This window comes from Microtus pennsylvanicus, chromosome 11 (genome assembly GCF_037038515.1).
Source record: "Microtus pennsylvanicus isolate mMicPen1 chromosome 11, mMicPen1.hap1, whole genome shotgun sequence".
Classification (NCBI taxonomy): domain Eukaryota; kingdom Metazoa; phylum Chordata; class Mammalia; order Rodentia; family Cricetidae; genus Microtus; species Microtus pennsylvanicus.
This window is the reverse complement of record NC_134589.1, coordinates 34,825,054-34,841,676: the sequence shown is the minus strand read 5'-3', so window position 1 is coordinate 34,841,676 and position 16,623 is coordinate 34,825,054. Positions and strand designations below refer to the sequence as shown.

At 38.5% G+C, this 16,623-nt stretch overlaps 1 protein-coding gene across 2 annotated transcripts in view; it reads right to left on the bottom strand.

The window, feature by feature from the left end:
- The window catches only part of Cltc (clathrin heavy chain), a 63,630-nt gene that overhangs the window by 20,079 nt on the left and 26,928 nt on the right, over nt 1–16,623 (bottom strand). For both annotated transcript variants that reach the window (XM_075991216.1, XM_075991213.1), the window contains exons 3-14: nt 15,199–15,467; nt 14,365–14,526; nt 12,490–12,603; nt 11,961–12,134; nt 10,609–10,806; nt 9,442–9,642; nt 6,114–6,266; nt 5,554–5,676; nt 4,867–5,004; nt 3,956–4,120; nt 3,686–3,866; nt 2,026–2,189 (exon numbers count right to left, since the gene is read on the bottom strand). In XM_075991216.1, the coding sequence (XP_075847331.1) occupies nt 2,026–2,189; nt 3,686–3,866; nt 3,956–4,120; nt 4,867–5,004; nt 5,554–5,676; nt 6,114–6,266; nt 9,442–9,642; nt 10,609–10,806; nt 11,961–12,134; nt 12,490–12,603; nt 14,365–14,526; nt 15,199–15,467 (2,042 nt within the window). The remainder of the gene's footprint in view (nt 1–2,025; nt 2,190–3,685; nt 3,867–3,955; nt 4,121–4,866; nt 5,005–5,553; nt 5,677–6,113; nt 6,267–9,441; nt 9,643–10,608; nt 10,807–11,960; nt 12,135–12,489; nt 12,604–14,364; nt 14,527–15,198; nt 15,468–16,623) is intronic.

The window sequence follows — 16,623 nt, the reverse complement described above, 5'->3', positions numbered from 1 at the left end:
CCAACGTTTTCACTAGGGTTTGGGATCTAACTCAGGCCCTCAAGCTTGCATTGCAAGCACTTTAGCAACCTAGCTAGCTAGCTCCCTAGCTCTGGGAGTTTCTATTTTAGGTCAAGTAACTTAAGAAAAACCCCTCATGACATTTGATCAGAAACCCAAAGGACAAGGAAGAAATCAGAAGGCCTTAGAGAAAAACTGTCTGGGGCAGATACAAAGCTTCTGACAGGCAGGCAAGTTCCAGGAGCAGTAAGTGACCCAGGGAGACTGAGGCCGAGCAAGAGACAAAGCACGTATGGAGAAAGTAAGGTAACAGAGCAAGGAGCTGACCATGGCTCTGAAAATATTTCCACACGACAGTTTCCCCTATCTGCTTAAATGTTAAGGGTTTTTTTTGTTTGTTGATGTTTAAAGTTTTTCAAGACAGGGTCCATGTGTGTAGCCCTGGCAGTCTCGGAACTCGCTCCATACATCAGGTTGGCCTCTAATCACATAGACCTGCCTCTGCCTCCCAAGTGCTGGGATTAAAGGTGTGCGCCACCACTGTCTGGCTAAATGTTGTTTGTTAAACTTGAGGATGTCATACTTAAGTTGTAATAGTTAAGTTTAGTTCTGTTTTAACGTAAAAATAACTCAAACATTATCTCCCAAGGTCGAAGAGAAATTAAAAGAGGAGTGTAATTACAAAAAGAAATTTGACTAAGAATCTAATAATATTAAAAACAAAAAACAAAACCCAGAAATCGTGATGATACTCAAGAGGAAGTAAGCTTTGTCCTGGAGATGGTGTGGGTATACTAGAGCAGATCAACAGCAGACAACTCCTTGCATTTGGGAACCTAGAAAGTTTGACTTTCAGCATTATCATGCTAGCTAGGCTCCCCAGACTGATGCACGTCGTTCAGCACCTATAGTCTTAAGCATTCTGGAGGATGAGCAAACATGACTATAAACACAAGGCCAGACGAGACACTGCAAAGTGAGACTACAGCTCAAAAAAAATTGGAAGCTCAGAGGGTACAGGTGTTTGTTGCCAATAGTGACAATCAGAGTTTGATCCCTGGAACTCACATGACAGAAGCAAGAAACTAGCTCTTAATACACATCCCTCTACCCACACAAAAAATTTTAAAGGCAATAGTAATTAAAAAGACAAAAACATCTGGGCCTTACCAATAGAAAAGAAGAGAAGAGAAAGGAAAGGAAAGGGAAGAAGGGAAGGGAAGGGGAGGGGAGGAGAGGGGAGGGGAGGAGAGAAGAGGAGGGGAGGGGAGGGGAGGGGAGGGGAGGGGAGGGGAGGGGAGGGGAGGGGAGGGGAGGGGAGAGGAGAGGAGAGGAGAGGAGAGGAGAGGAGAGGAGAGGAGAGGAGAGGAGAGGAGAGGAGAGGAGAGGAGAGGAGAGGGAATCAAAGCATTCTAAGAACTGGGAGTTGGGATGATTACCTTCTCCCCCCATTTTGAGATGAAGTCTCACTATGTAGACCAGGCTGGCCTTGAACTCAGAGAGAGAACTGCCTCCCTCTGCCTCCCAAATGCTGACCTGTGTGTCACCAGACAGGGAAAGATCTAAGTATTCTAAAATGTATCAAAAACAACTTTTAAAAACATTTTTCTTAAACTGGGCATAGTGTGCACCTTTAATCCCAGCACTTGGGAGACAGAAGCAGGCGGATCTTTGCGAGTTCGAGTTTAGACCGGTCTATGTACATAGTGAGCTCCATGATAGTCAGGGCTACACAGTGAGACCTTGTCTTAGGAAAAAAAAAATTTCTTTTGAAAATTAAAAAAAAGGAAATTCTTTGAAACTGAAACTGTTTTTCCTTCTTACTAACTTACTAATTTCCTTCCTTATTTCTTAAGAAACCACAGAGTTTTAGATTTGAAGCTCAGAAAAAAAAAAATAACCCAGCATAGAGTTTGAGAATGCTAAGAGTTTCTTTCAAATGTAAGGAAAACATTTTCAAGCATAGCTGAACCCTTGAAGAACTGCTGACCCTCAATCATCCAGAAGAATGTTGCTCAAACCTACCTTGAGAAAGTTCTTAACTCGCTCAGGATCATAGCAGTTGCTTTCTCTGCAGATTCTTTCCACTTCTTTGATCTGCCCAGTCTTGCAAGCCGCCTGAATGTATTTAAAGTGCACATCTGGGTCCTGACTAAAGTTAACAATGGACCCCAGAAAATAAAAGAGACCTTAAAGAAACAAAAACAATGAATTAAATGACATAAGCACACTCTCTCTTCTTATTTGTTTGAGACGAGGTCTCACTGCGCAACCCTGAGCAGCCTACTTTGTTTTCTGAGGAACTCTAGAGGCTGTCCTAGACTGTGCTGGATTCTGCTGTGTAAACCAGGCTGATCTCGAACTCACTATGATACTCCTGCCTCTGACTCCAAAGTGCTGAGATTAAAGACGTGTGCCACCAAGCCTGGCTACATGGACATTTTTGAGAACAACAAAACTAAAAATTATTTAAGCAATTAGAAGCCATTGCTATGGTAAATGTCCCTAATATAAGTTGGCGATTTTAGAAGTTGAGTAAGAATACAAATTAATTCAGAAACCAGTTCAATAAAACAGACCTAAGTTTCACACCCTACAAAACAGAAAATTCTGTTTAAAAGTGTTTTTCTGTTTAGTTCCTTGGGAGGACATTGGAAAGACTGAGTTCAGGCTGTCCTTGAATCTGTGACCCTCGTCCCTCATGCTACTGAGTGCTGAAATACAGGCAAGTGGCCCTAAAGTTTTCAAATAGCAAGAGATCAATAGTAAAGCGACCACTACATTCTATACGAGATTTTAAATGAAGTATTATAAACCAGTGCTTTTCCACATACAAGAGAAGACATGGAAAACAATTTCAAAGGAATAAAGTATAGTGCTGCTCAGAACTTCTGCAAGGATGACAGTTACTCTCACCTAGACTGTCTGCTTCAGCCACTTAACCTCCCGTGGCTCACCTCAAGTTCAGCTAGACTGACTACACATGGCTATAGCTACTTTGCGAAACAGTAAACTCAACATAGTCTTAGCACACCAATATTAAGGTAACTTAACAGAATCTAGCTCTTCTACCTAGAGTACTCATACTACAAAAGACAGAGAAAAGGTTAGGGAGGGACCAGAGTTCAGCTAATGATCCTAAGAGCCACCTAATACAGTGGTTAGATAAGTACAACTGCCAGAACTGATGTTACTGTGCAGTACCAACCCAGAGAAGCACTGCTGGGTTAATGAGGCACAAAATGCCCTTAAGAGAACTGCTATTACAAGAGGCAGACTACAAATGCGATATCATTATAACTCGTCATCAGCATTTTCATTTTACACAACATAAGACAATGCATATTTATCCAAAATTCTGCCCTTCATTTATAAAATATCCAAACAGATGGTCTTCTACACTGTATATCCATAGGATCTCATGTCCCATAAAATAAAGTTTTTTAGAAAGACAGTTTCCAGCCGGGCGATGGTGGCACACGCCTTTAATCCCAGCACTCAGGAGGCAGAGGCAGGCGGATCTCTGTGAGTTCGAGACCAGCCTGGTCTACAGAGCTAGTTCTAGGACAGGCTCCAAAGCCACAGAGAAACCCTGTCTCGAAAAACCAAAAAAAAAAAAAAAAAAGACAGTTTCCAACAGCTTGATTATGTCTCTCTTGACTACCAATTCTTACATTCCTATTACCTTCAAAACTCTTGAATGATTCAAAGAGTTCAATCAGAGACTGAGTTGATAGTTGTTCATGATACTTAGAAGCCACTTGAACACAGATCTGTAGATTTTGACGAATATTAGCAGACAGCATGGCTCTGAGACATTCTAGGGAGTCTTCAACGGATAAGGATCCAAAGTAATTCACTAACCACTAGAAGGGAAAAAATTTAATTAATAATTTACTATCATCCAGTGTCAACATACTACTCAATCACAACTAACAAATAAGAAACAAAATACCTCCGGGTTAAGAAGATGGGTATGAACAACTGCTCTTTTTATATCATACAAATCGGTGAAGTGTTCTAATGCACGCTGAAGTAGGCCTGCCTTTTCACACAGCTGGGCGATATGAGCCCGGTCATAGTGGGTGAACATCTGATTCCCCAGAATAGCATCTGCAACCTAGAAAACCACAGAGAGGATAAGCTGGTCTCACCTGTTTTACAACAGCATACACAACACCCAGAAAACACATTAAGGTTCAATACTGAATGGACAAAACAAAGTATCAAAGAATGTTTGCTAAATTTTTTTTAAAAATAAGAATAAACACCTCAGCCTGGCAGTGGTGGCATATAACTTTAATCCCAGCACTCGGGAGGCAGAGGCAGGCAGAACTCTGTGAGTTCGAGGCCAGCCTGGTCTACAGAGTGAGTTTCAGGACAGGCTCCAAAGCTACAGAGAAACCCTGTCTTGAAAAACAAAAAAGAATAAACATCTCAGTCTCTGACTAACTGTACAACAGTCACAAGAACAGGGCTGGAAGCACGACCAGAGCATGACAGCTGTCCTGCTAGCCTATGTCAACCTGGGAAGAGGGAACCGCAATTTTTAAAATGGCTCTAACAGATTGCTTATAGGCATATCTGCAGGGTGTTTTATTGACTAATGACAGGGATGGGGAAAGCCCTATCAGGAACAGTGTCATCCTTGGACAAGTGGTCCTGGGTTACAATAGAAAGCAGGTTAAACAACCCAATAAGCAGTGTTCCTTCATGACCTCTGCTTCAATTTCTGCCTCTAGGTTCCTGCCCTGAATTCTCAGTGATGGAGTGAAGAGTTTAAGATGAAATAAACCCTTTCTTCCCAAAGTTGCTTTGGTCAGTGTTTCATCACAGAAGCAGAAACCCTAAGACAAGAACACATACTTGAGGTGCGTGCATAAGGTTCATCTCAAGCAATCGTGTCTGTAAAGGACCTTCGGAGGGGCGATTGTTCTTCAAAGCGTCAAGTAAGAAGGCAGTACATTGCTGGATTAGATTGTATTCCATAAAGACATCCACAATCTATTAAAAGAGAAAAAAAAAAACACACACAGATATAAGATACTATTGAAGGGGGAAAGGGGGTAGGACCAAGGAGCGTGATCAGTTTGGGGGGGTAATATGAACAAACTACAATGTGCATGATGAAAATAATCATGCTAAAACTCATTTTTTACATTAATAAAAATTTTAAAATTTCCAACATATTATTGATAACATGCACACAAATTAACATCATCTTTTTATGTATAAAAATGTAAAGTATTAAGTACAAGGTTTACTTATTTCTAAGTATTTTGAAATTTACTTATTTTATAGGTTTATCACATATATTCATATGTGATTTGGGTTTCTGCATGTATGTATGTATGTGTATCATATGCACGTCTGGTGCTCAGAGTTGTTTCCTGACTGCCATATACAGGCCACAGCACACATGTGTTTGCATTAACAGACACAAAATAGTAAATATTTAGAAAATCTATTCTTCTGCAATACGTTTTGTCCTTGTGAAAGTGAGATTCTCCACAAGCTCCATCTGGATGAACTGCAGTCTTCCAGTGCCATTACCTGTGTGATATCAGCAAGCGGCTCTTCGTCCTGAACTAGCATCTGAGCAAACTGCTGTCCCTGATCGGGACTGATGCGCATTACGTTTCTCAGGAGAAAGATCCAGTCTGGAGTATAACCAACCTACAAACAGACAGACTTCAGTCATGCCTCAGTTTCATTTTTAAAGCCTTTTCCATAATAAAACATTATTAACAGAGAACTACTAATGAGCATAAAACATTATAATTTACACATCCAATAAGACCTTTACAATGACATATTTGTCTAGATTATACAACTATATTACTTCTCGTCAGCAATGACCATTCCAAACACTATACTAGCACATGTTTAACACGCCTCTGCTATCTTAGAACTGTACTTGCTTTCATGCTAAAATTTACACCAGGTATGGACTCTACATATAACAGTTAAAGAATTTATTATGCTTTTCCAAGTAGGTCAAAGTTTTAAGGAAATTAACCAATAAAAATGAAGCAACTTAAGGCTAATTTCTCGGTTTTTTTCTTTTTTTTAAAAAAATATTTGGTGTTGATAATTTGTTCCACTGAACTCACTTTTTTAGCATATAAAACAATCTTCTGAACTTGACCTGTCTCTGCAAAGCACTGGATGACTTTATTCGGGACATTGGCCCTGAGGTACACACTAAGTGCCAACGTTGGGTCCACAGACTTTACAAGATCACCCAGTTCTTCAGAACATTCCAGCTGTCCAAAAGAAAAAGAATTTGGTTAGTGATCATTAAATGTTTTATAAACGAGTAGTTGATACTACTTCCCTATTAGTATATAGAAAATTCTTACTCCTTTTCTAAAAATATAAATATGCAAATATGCAGGGTTCGTGGTTGTTGAACTCTTGATACTGTTCTCACACTCATGGTTCTGTATAATTCTCCAGATCCCTCCTTAAATAGGGATAGACAGCCACTGAGACTTTAGTAATTTCCCACGACCTTGTTGAGAACATACCTTTCCTTTACCCACAGAATTTTATGAATCTAACTAATAAGACTCAAATATAACAGTCATGTCTTCAATTTCTCAAAAATAACGTCACTGGTTTTTCTATTGGTGTGTGTGCCGGTGGAGATCGGAAGAGGAGTATCAGACCCCCTGGAGCTGTCGTTTGAGGTGGTTGTGAGCCATAATGCATGAGTGCTAGAAACTGAACTCATGTCCTCAGGAAGAGCTTAATATATGCTATGAACCACTAAGCTATTTCTTTAGACCCCCAGATAATACAACTGTTAATGTAATATTGTCAACTTAAACCAACAATGTCAGTTAGCCTGTAATGCTAACGCTCGGGAAGCTAAGGCAGGACCTGTCTGTGCCCCACATAGAGACAGTGTCTCTAAATAAGTAAATTAATTAATTTTAGAAACTGAGCTAAATGACTGTTACTTACATAAGAATGATTCTAAAACTCTAAGGATAATTTTTAAACTAGTATATAATCTTTACATTAAACTCTAAGGATAATTTCTAAACTAGTATATAACATTTACATTTCAAGCACCTAAGATCCATCTTTTATCTTTAATTTTAGGGTTTGAGATGGTAGGTGGACACTAAACTTACAAAGTCAAACATACAAAATTTTAAATTTTTCTAGTTAGTATACAGCAAGTTAGCTTCTTAAAATTTCTGCTTTGAGGTCAGGTAGTGGTGGCACACACCTTTAATCTCAGCACTCAGGAGGCAGAGGCAGGTGGCGCTCTGTGAGTTCCAGGACAGTCAGAGCTGTTATACATGGAGAAGCCCTGTCTCCAATCGCACGCGCGCACACACACACACACACACACACACACACACACACACAAAACTTAGCACACAAAACTTAGCATAAGTTTCTATTTTCCCCACTTTTTTTTTTTTTTTGCAGTTTTGGGAAGTGAACCTACTAGGGCCTTGCAGATCCCAAATAAGTCGGTCCTCTACCATCAACACACAGCTCCAGTCCAACTTTCTACTTTATTCTATATATACACACATGAATGCCAGAGACTATGAAGGTCAGGCTATCAGATTCCCCTGGAAATTACAGGCAGCTATGAGCTGCCTGGCATTTGTGCTGGGAATTTCACTTGATCCTCTGCAAAAGCAGTTATGTACTCGAAACTACTGAGCCATCTCTCAAGCCCCGATGGGAATTTTTAAAAGAGAGTAGCCCTTATAATTCAGCATTCAAAGAAGTTCTATAAATCTACACATCTTAACTGAACATGCTAATGCTAACTAATGATTAATGAACTATTTTTTACTACAAATGAGTTGCATCTGATTACCAACAAAAGGTAATGATATTTTAAAAAAATAATTCCCTATTGCATAGTTAAACTCAGTTATCTGTGCTGTTCCCATTATGTTATTTTATGCCATTAAAACAGTTCTCAAATATGTGTTAGTTATTCTTTAGTAGAGAATATGTGGCCAAACCTCTCAAGTCTGAAGTACTACCGTCTAGTATTCTGTAAGTACTACCAAACCTCTCAAGTCTGAAGTACTACCGTCTAGTATTCTGTAAGTACTACCAAACCTCTCAAGTCTGAAGTACTACCGCCTAGTATTCTGTAAGTACTACCAAACCTCTCAAGTCTGAAGTACTACCGCCTAGTATTCTGTAAGTACTACCCTCTAGTATTCTGACAAGACTAGCAGAAGACAGGTTAAGAAACATGAACTTAGACTCCAGAATTTACCAACACTGTCAATACACACTAATGTTGAAAAGTTTGATATCTTTGTAAGGAATTCACTGCAAGATTGCTACAAGCTGGGTGGTTTAATCCCAGCACTCGGGAGGCAGAAGCAAGCGGAACTCTGTGAGTTTGAGGCCAACCTGGTCTACAAGAGCTAGTTCCAGGACAGGCATAAAAGCTTCAGAGAAACCTTGTCTTGAAAAAAACAAAAACAAAACAAAAAACAAAAACTACAAGAGTGTTATATCAGTTCTTGATAAAGGCATGAAACATAGTAACTCAATATTGTTACTTTAAGTAGGAAAGCTTTGTGTAACTCTATAGAAATAATGATAAATTGTTTAAAAGCTGTTTGTTGCCCTCTAAATGATATTTATTCCTTGCTTTTCAGTCAATCTTCTACATTAAAAAAAAGTGCTTTGCCAGACAATAGTATCCCACACCTTTAATCCCAGCATTCAGGAGACAGAGGCAGGCAGATCTCTGAATTTGAGCCCAGCCAGGTCTACAGAGCGAGTTCCAGAACAGCCAGAGCTACACAGAGAAACCTTGCTCTGCAAAACGATATAAAGTATGGGCTGAATGAACATAAAACACAAAGAAATTCTACAGTACAGAAAGCTAGTAAATATATTTTACAAAAGGCTTCTATATTTGAAACCTTTTAAATACTTTTTCATGTAATACCACTTAGTTTTTTATGAAATCACTGTCAGACACTACCTCACTACATCAAATACAGCCAGTGCGGCTATCTCATAAACACATTTTATATAACATGTTCTCCCTGAATACCCAAGTATATTTACTACATGTTGATGACAGTTTATAAATTCTTACAGAGAGAGACAGAGGGGACAGAGAGAGAGCAGAACTGCTAGGCATGCATGTCAAGTGTGGAGTGTGAAAGATTCACATGCCAGGCAATGTCAGATACACTGACAAATACGCCTGCACAAGGAAGCAAGCAGATGGAAAATTCTCCAAGGCTAAAAGGCTAGGAGTTTTAACTACCAAGCAATACTCCTGAGTCAAATTTTAAAGTGGCAAGGTGTCTTCTCATTCTATTTCCACAAACATTTAACAAATAACAGATGAAGATATTCGGATAGAAACTAATCATTTTAACTTGTTAGCACAGAACTTAATCAAAGGAAAAGTGTAACAATATAAAGTACCTTATCTTCTTTCAACCACTTCTCCAAAAGTTGTTTCCGCCCTTGCTGAAGTACAGGTCTACACAATTCTAAGGATTCATATTTGTTTAGCTGGCCCTGGTCCAAAAGGATTCCAAAGTACTGAAGTAGAGGTGAAGTTTGACCTGGCTGAGCTGGGACACTCTGGAATCGACGGATGGTGTCTGGAGTACGAAGGATTCCCTTTAAGAAGAAATATTAAAAATTCCTCAGTGGCTGAGTCACACTACTAACCGTACAGGTCTCTGATCAATCTGGAGTGCATGGTTGACCCATGAACTCCACATTCCAAATATTCACCACATAGTGCAGATTCAATAAATGTCTGTCACACCTCTGGCTCAATGTCACAAAATTATTAAAAATCAGAAAATGACAAGGTAAATAATTATGCCAATGTATGAAACAATAAGTACAAAGAGTCCTCCCCAGGGAAGAGCACATCAATTGGTTACCTACTATCTAACGGTCAGCCCTGAAAACATGTACCTATAATTAGGATCACAGACGAGGCAGGTTGGATTTGTGTTTAGGAACATGTTCATACACATATAGGTATGTGACAACAGCTAATGAAGAGGCGAATGTAAAAGAGAGCAAGAGACATATGGGATTCTTGGAGGGAGGAAAGGGAAGGGGAATATGGTATAATTGATTTTAATTTCAAAAATTAAAAAAACTATAAAAAGAAAAGGATAATCATGAAATGGTAACTGGTAGTCATTAAATCAAGTTCAATTAAGTACAAATTTTATAATTAACACTGGTTGGGAATGCAAGGTTTAAATTCAGTTTAACATAAACCAATGTAAATTCTTACAGGAATAAATTCAGCTCATTTTCTGACAACTCTAGAGACCAAAAATTCAAGAGCATCTGTTTAGTGATTAACTTTCCAAATTAAAATAGCTAGCGATCATTTATGAGGTCAAACAGTGTAACTGGACATGGTTGCACCTATATCTACCGTAGGTCTTTATCTACATATTTTTTCTAAGATTCTGGGGTTTTAAACAACAACTCTAGAGACACTGAGAATTAGTTGTCATATTCTATTAAAGGAAAAATATAACTGGAAAGTGGCTAGTTACTCTTACAAAGCTGGTTCCTCTTCTAGAAGTATCATAGCAACTTCAGTTTCCTATTTACCTTTGGTGCATTAGCGGCCACCTTTGCAGCCTCTGAGTAGTTTCCCTGGGCGAAAAGAGCATTAAATTTCCGGGCAAAGAGTTCTTCAGCACCAGCTAAGTTGTTCCGCACAGCCATTCTAAGGGCCAAATCAGGATTTTGTAGGACATTGGTGATGTAAGGAATTATGTTTTCTTCTTCTACACAAACTGACAGAACCTGCAATTTAACAATTAGAGAACTGTTACACTGTGTTAAATCTTTTTAGATTACATCACAAAGGTAATCAATTACTTTTGTGAAATTTTGACACTTGCTTGTTTTGCCACCATGATTTCTAGAACCTCCACTATCAATGCTTACAGTGTATGGTAAAATTACAGCAGGAGCTTAGGTTAACACAGCACAACAGCAGAAAGAAGGAAGCACCCCTGGCTCCACAGCTCCTGATTATCAAGTCACCCTAACAGACTTATTCTTGATTTTTTTTTCCATGAGAGACACATACAAACTGAACTACTTAATTTTCAAAGATCACCTTTTGGTGCTGCTAGAGATACAATTAAACAAAGATAAGGCCCTTTCTTAAGGAAGACTGATGACAAAAACATCAACCAACTTCAATTCAGCACAGCAAAAATGTTACAAAGACAGGTAATTTCAGGTCAGGGATGCAAAGCAGCTGAGCCTAGAGCTGAGGTGAGAGACAGAATTGTCTCATGATAAACACGCCACTTTTCAAAGACTGATTAATGGATACCACCAGGTACCCATGTGGTACACAGACATACATGCAGATAAAATATCCGGACATATAAAATAACAAAAACTAAATAATGACTCATGCCATTTATTAGACCTAGAAATAAAGATCAAGGTAAATATAATTAAGTCATTGCAAAAACAAATTAGATAACAAGATTATATCTTATTATTATTTTATGTTTTTTGAAACAGGTTCTAATTATATAGCCTTAGCTGCCTCCAAATCACAGAAATCCTTTGCCTCATTCTTCCAAGTAGGACGATTAAAGGCATGCACCCCATGCCAGATTCTATATAACAATCTTTCAAATTATATTTATTTAGCAGGTGTTATGTGTGTATCCATGCATACATATATATATATACACACGCACACCTTAATTAATTTTATTAGCTTTAATCTCCTCCTTGGACAGGAGGCGCCTAAACTTATACCTGCTATTTTATGTCCTGTGACTTTATCTCATTTGTCTTCTTTGCCTCCCCTCCATGATGTACTCTTTTCTGATATCCAAAATTATCTTTCGAAAAACAAAAAACAAAAACAAAAAACCCCAATAATGATAGCATGTTACTTAGATGCATAAGTTAAAGGTTGTCTTACTTACTTGTCCCTTTCTGTTGACTCCTATTATTCCAGCTGTGGCTTCATGAGGGGCAGTAACGAAGATTGTTTCTCCACTGATTCTGTTCATGTAGATGCACGTGCCAGTCTCAAGGTCATAGAGGTGGATATAACCATACTTGGTAATCAAGAACACGACATCATGCTTTTCACTTATCTGAAGAGAAAATAAACACTTTCTATAAAACTCTGACACAAAACTTACAGGAAATATACTAAAGTAATACTAAGGTTTCCTTCATTACAGCTTGTTATTTATATGTGGGATACCTAAAGCTCAAACATAAAACACAAGAGTATGTATGAAAAATCTGACAGACAAAAGAGATGGTAATTCTGACCACTTAAGATAACAGAATTTACTGATTACATGAAAATAGGAGTGTTATTGTACCGAATTTTACTAATAATTTTTATTTTAGAGTAATTCTTTCTTTTAAGCAACACTCATATCAACTATGAACAGGAATTAAGTTGAAATTTTTAAAAATCCAATTATTTTAATGAAATACCTGCATTGCAACAGGAAAGTCATTTTGTGCTTCTGGAGGAAAGAAAACATCCACCGCCTTCTTTGGAAAGGGCTGGTTCCCTGTGGGTGGTGTACCAACTTCAATGATATGCAACTGTTCAAAAGAAAACAAAATCTACTATCAACCCAAATTATTTATCAGTTGGTCATAGCAAGTTTTTTTAAGCCCCCAAATGGAAATAGCCAAAATGTCTACAATCAGTGAACTGTATTTGATCCATCTATACTATGGGATGCTCCTCCATAAATTAAAACTGACTAGGAGGAAGCTGACCTCAAAGTCACACATTTACTGTATGATTTTTGTTGCTGTTGTTGAAACAAGGTCTCACACAATATGCCCCTGGATGGGCTGGAAATCAATAGATCAGAATGGCCTGGGACTCACGGAAATCTGCCTGCCTTTTGTATGCTGGGATTAAAGGTGTGTACCACCATGCTCAGCTCTATACCATTCTCGAAGTGGCAAAATTATAGAGGTAGGAAGTGGGTTTGACTCTAAAGACATGATGGGGCTTGGCAAGATGGCCCAGCCTACGGTAAAAGCAATTATGGAATAGGCCTGACCAACTACTTAAATTCAATCCTTGGAAGCCATGTAAAAAGGCCAGATGCATCTGTAAAGCTCCAGCACTCTTAGGACTACTTGGAAGGTGACAGGAGAATCACTTGAGCTCCTGAGTGCTAGGATTTAGGTCACTGCAATCTTTTTCTTTATTCTTGAAAACTACTTACTAAGGTGACATGGGGTGGAGAACTGTAAAACAAAGATGAAGTTAGGGTTTTTCTGACTCTGGGATACAGAGACAGAGGACAGTAGTCTACAAGTTCTGGAAGCAAGTAGAGCCACTCTTCCATTTTAGAAGCAGCAAACAGTTGCTTTCCATGTCTCTCAGAGCTAGGATGCAAGCCATGTGACTTTGCCTATGTGGGACTTCAAAGAGGGAACACAGGACATCAGGTTATTTTAAGACGGAGGGAGAGTCTACTCTGGAAGTGAAAATAGCAGCAGACTGAGTCACCAGGCATCCAGCAGTACAGGCGTAACAAAAGCACAGTTCAAAGATCTGCAGCGTGGTTTCTGGCTGGAACCCTGGCTACTACCCATGTTTTCTCATTTCTTATTTCCCACACTTAGTGATACAGCTGTCCTAGCTACTGCCAGGTATCCAGTAACCTGTCAATAAATTTTTTATACTCTAATCAACCAGACCTTGTTTCTGCTGTCCTCAACTACGAATTCTAATACACAAAGTGCTTCAATCTGTCTAGGTAATTTCAATGTACAGCTAAGGATGAGACTCTCCAACTTAAGCTGCTGTCCATTCCATCGACATCAAGTCACCTAGGGGATTTAAAAAGGACAGCGCTTAACGAAATCAGACTTCATCTTGGACAATCTTAATGAATCAGACTTTAGACATGTAGAACACACACAAACAGGTATTTTAGCAACTCTAATGAGTCTAGGCAGAATTAAGGGAAGGACATCAACAAAAAGCCTTTGATAAAGGCAATCAAAATAAAGAATACAAAGAGCTCAAAGTTGGCACAGTGGTATAAAGATCTATAATGCCAGCACTCAAGAGCCTAAGGAAAGAGGACCAACTTTAAAGTCAGTCTAGGTTATATAACAAGACACTGTTAAAAGTAAAACCCACAGATGGCAGAATAGGAAATAAAAATATTAAAAGAATGCCATCATTTTACAAGTACTACCATACATACCATTTGTCAGTCACAAATCTGAATATTAATTATGAAATTAATGAAAAATAAAGATGAGTATTTTGAACTTAGATGACAAAAAGAGCAAAACAGACCCACTAAAATAATTATCACAGACAAAACTTACCTTCCCTCCTGCCTGACCCCGTACAGCAAAACAAAACAACGTTGATTCTTCTGCATTTCCTTCCATCTTAAATTGTGCAAAGCTAGCTGCATGTCCTTCAATAGGCTGAGACACTTTCCTATCTACAGAATAGAGCTGCATAGCTCCAACCACACGATTTTGCTACAAAGAATCAAAAATAAATAAATAAATATCAGATTCAATTAGTGAAATAGTTATAATACTTTGCCATCTTCAACAGTACTTGTTATTGAGTTTCTTAATGTAGAGCTGATATATCTTAAAGTTTAACTCCAAACATTATCTTATTAAAGCTTAATGTGAATGTATAAAACATACCTCATCTAATCATCTCTTTGCACCATCTTTAAAAAAAAAAGGGATTTATTTATTTATTATGTATACAGTGTTCTGCCTGCTACCAGTAGAGGGCACCAGATCTCATTATAGATGGTTCTGAACCACCATGTGGTTGTTGGGAATTAAACTCTGGACCTCTGGAAGAACAGCCAGTGCTCTTAACCTGAGCCGTCTCTCCAGCCCCTCTTTTATGCCATCTTAATACAATACAGTAGTATTCACTTTGCAGCACACTGACTCCATAATAAATTCTAAATCACTCAATCTCTACTTAATCTGCAAGAATTAAAAATTGGTAAGAGTACTGACATTTTATGTCAGGTTAAAGGTTTAAACCAGCAATCACTATTTTTAAAAAGAAAAAGTCTTTCAAAATCAGCCAAATTCAACAATGTTGGGTTTTAAAGACCTAACTGAAGTGTGTGTCAACAATCCCTTAGATGACTTCTTTATCAAAAACTAAAAAAATGTTACCTGTGCAGATATGCCAGTCAGAAGCAACCACTTCTGCTTTGCATCTGTACGGTAATTGATAATCTGGCATCCTGCGAGGCTAGAATGACGATCAAACATTTTCACTGGCTGAGACTCTCCTTCCATACTCCAATGATACACTGCATTATCCGTGACAAGAGCAACCGTATTCAAAGAGATCCATTTCCAGAAGGTGACATCATCAGTCATGGTATGTGCCTTCATTTTACTTTTCATTTCAATGTTAAATATCTGAAGAGTTTTTGCAGCTAAATACAGAATTAAAGAATGATGAGAAAAGCAAAGTTCAAAATGAATTAATACCTACCCAGACTAGCCCTTAACTTTCAAATTATGTGGTTCTATCCTGAGACTAAAAACTAACTACAGGAGTCACATTGCTAGAGCTACAGCCACTGAGCAGCTAATAGCTGAGACCAAGCAAACAAATCTACACCTGCAACCTTAAGCAAAACTCTTACCTCTATGGACACTGTAACACTATAAGCACATGACTTCTATGGGATTCTATACCCCAAATGAAAACGAGACTAAGGAACAGCTTTCTTATTGATAAAAAGCAAAGCTGTTAACTTTCATAACACAGGTGACGCATAAACTAAGGCAGCTGTATATACAAAAGACAAAGCAAATCTAATAGAAACACAAGGAGGAAATATCTACTTTTTAAAATGCAGTCATTTCTCATTCAATTCAATATTGTGGAAACTGCGTTTTGAAAAGAAGTTGTACTTCAACTTTGCCGTGTCACCACAGCGCATGCTACATTGAACTGGTCTAAGATACAAAGGGAAGTATAAGTGCTGGAGGAGAAAGGAAAGGGAGACAGGGAGAAGGATGGTTTCAGATGCTGTTAATATACTGGAGGTGAGAACAAGTTCAAGCTTCATCCAGTTAAGACAGCAAGCATTTAGTAAAAGGAGGGTGAAATTTGCCTCGAATGTTAAAAGTCCAAAGTCAGATGCAAAGGCTTATACCGGTCATGTGAAACCGACCACAGTCGAAAAGGTGATTTCACTACAATGAACAGTGGCCAAAGCCCACAGCTATCACTAGGCTGTGAAGATTCATTCTCAGAGACTAAGGATAACTCCACTCCCGAGCCATAGACAATCTGACTATGGCTAAAGGACAAAAGCTGTCAAGAGTGGGAGGGTGACAGGGCTTTGTACCATAACCCATTTTACTTACTGCATAACAAAGCCTTCTTCTATAGGGCAGATTATAGGACTCCCATCCCACAGTTTATAAACCACACCAGACTCAAGAAATTGTGAAAGTTATAGTCCTGTTTATAAAAAGAAGGCATGAAGTTTAAACTGGCTTCGGAGGGAAGCAGAATTTTGTAACGATTTGCTTTTCTTTGCTGCACCCACCAACCTCCAGACAACTAGACTTTCATTC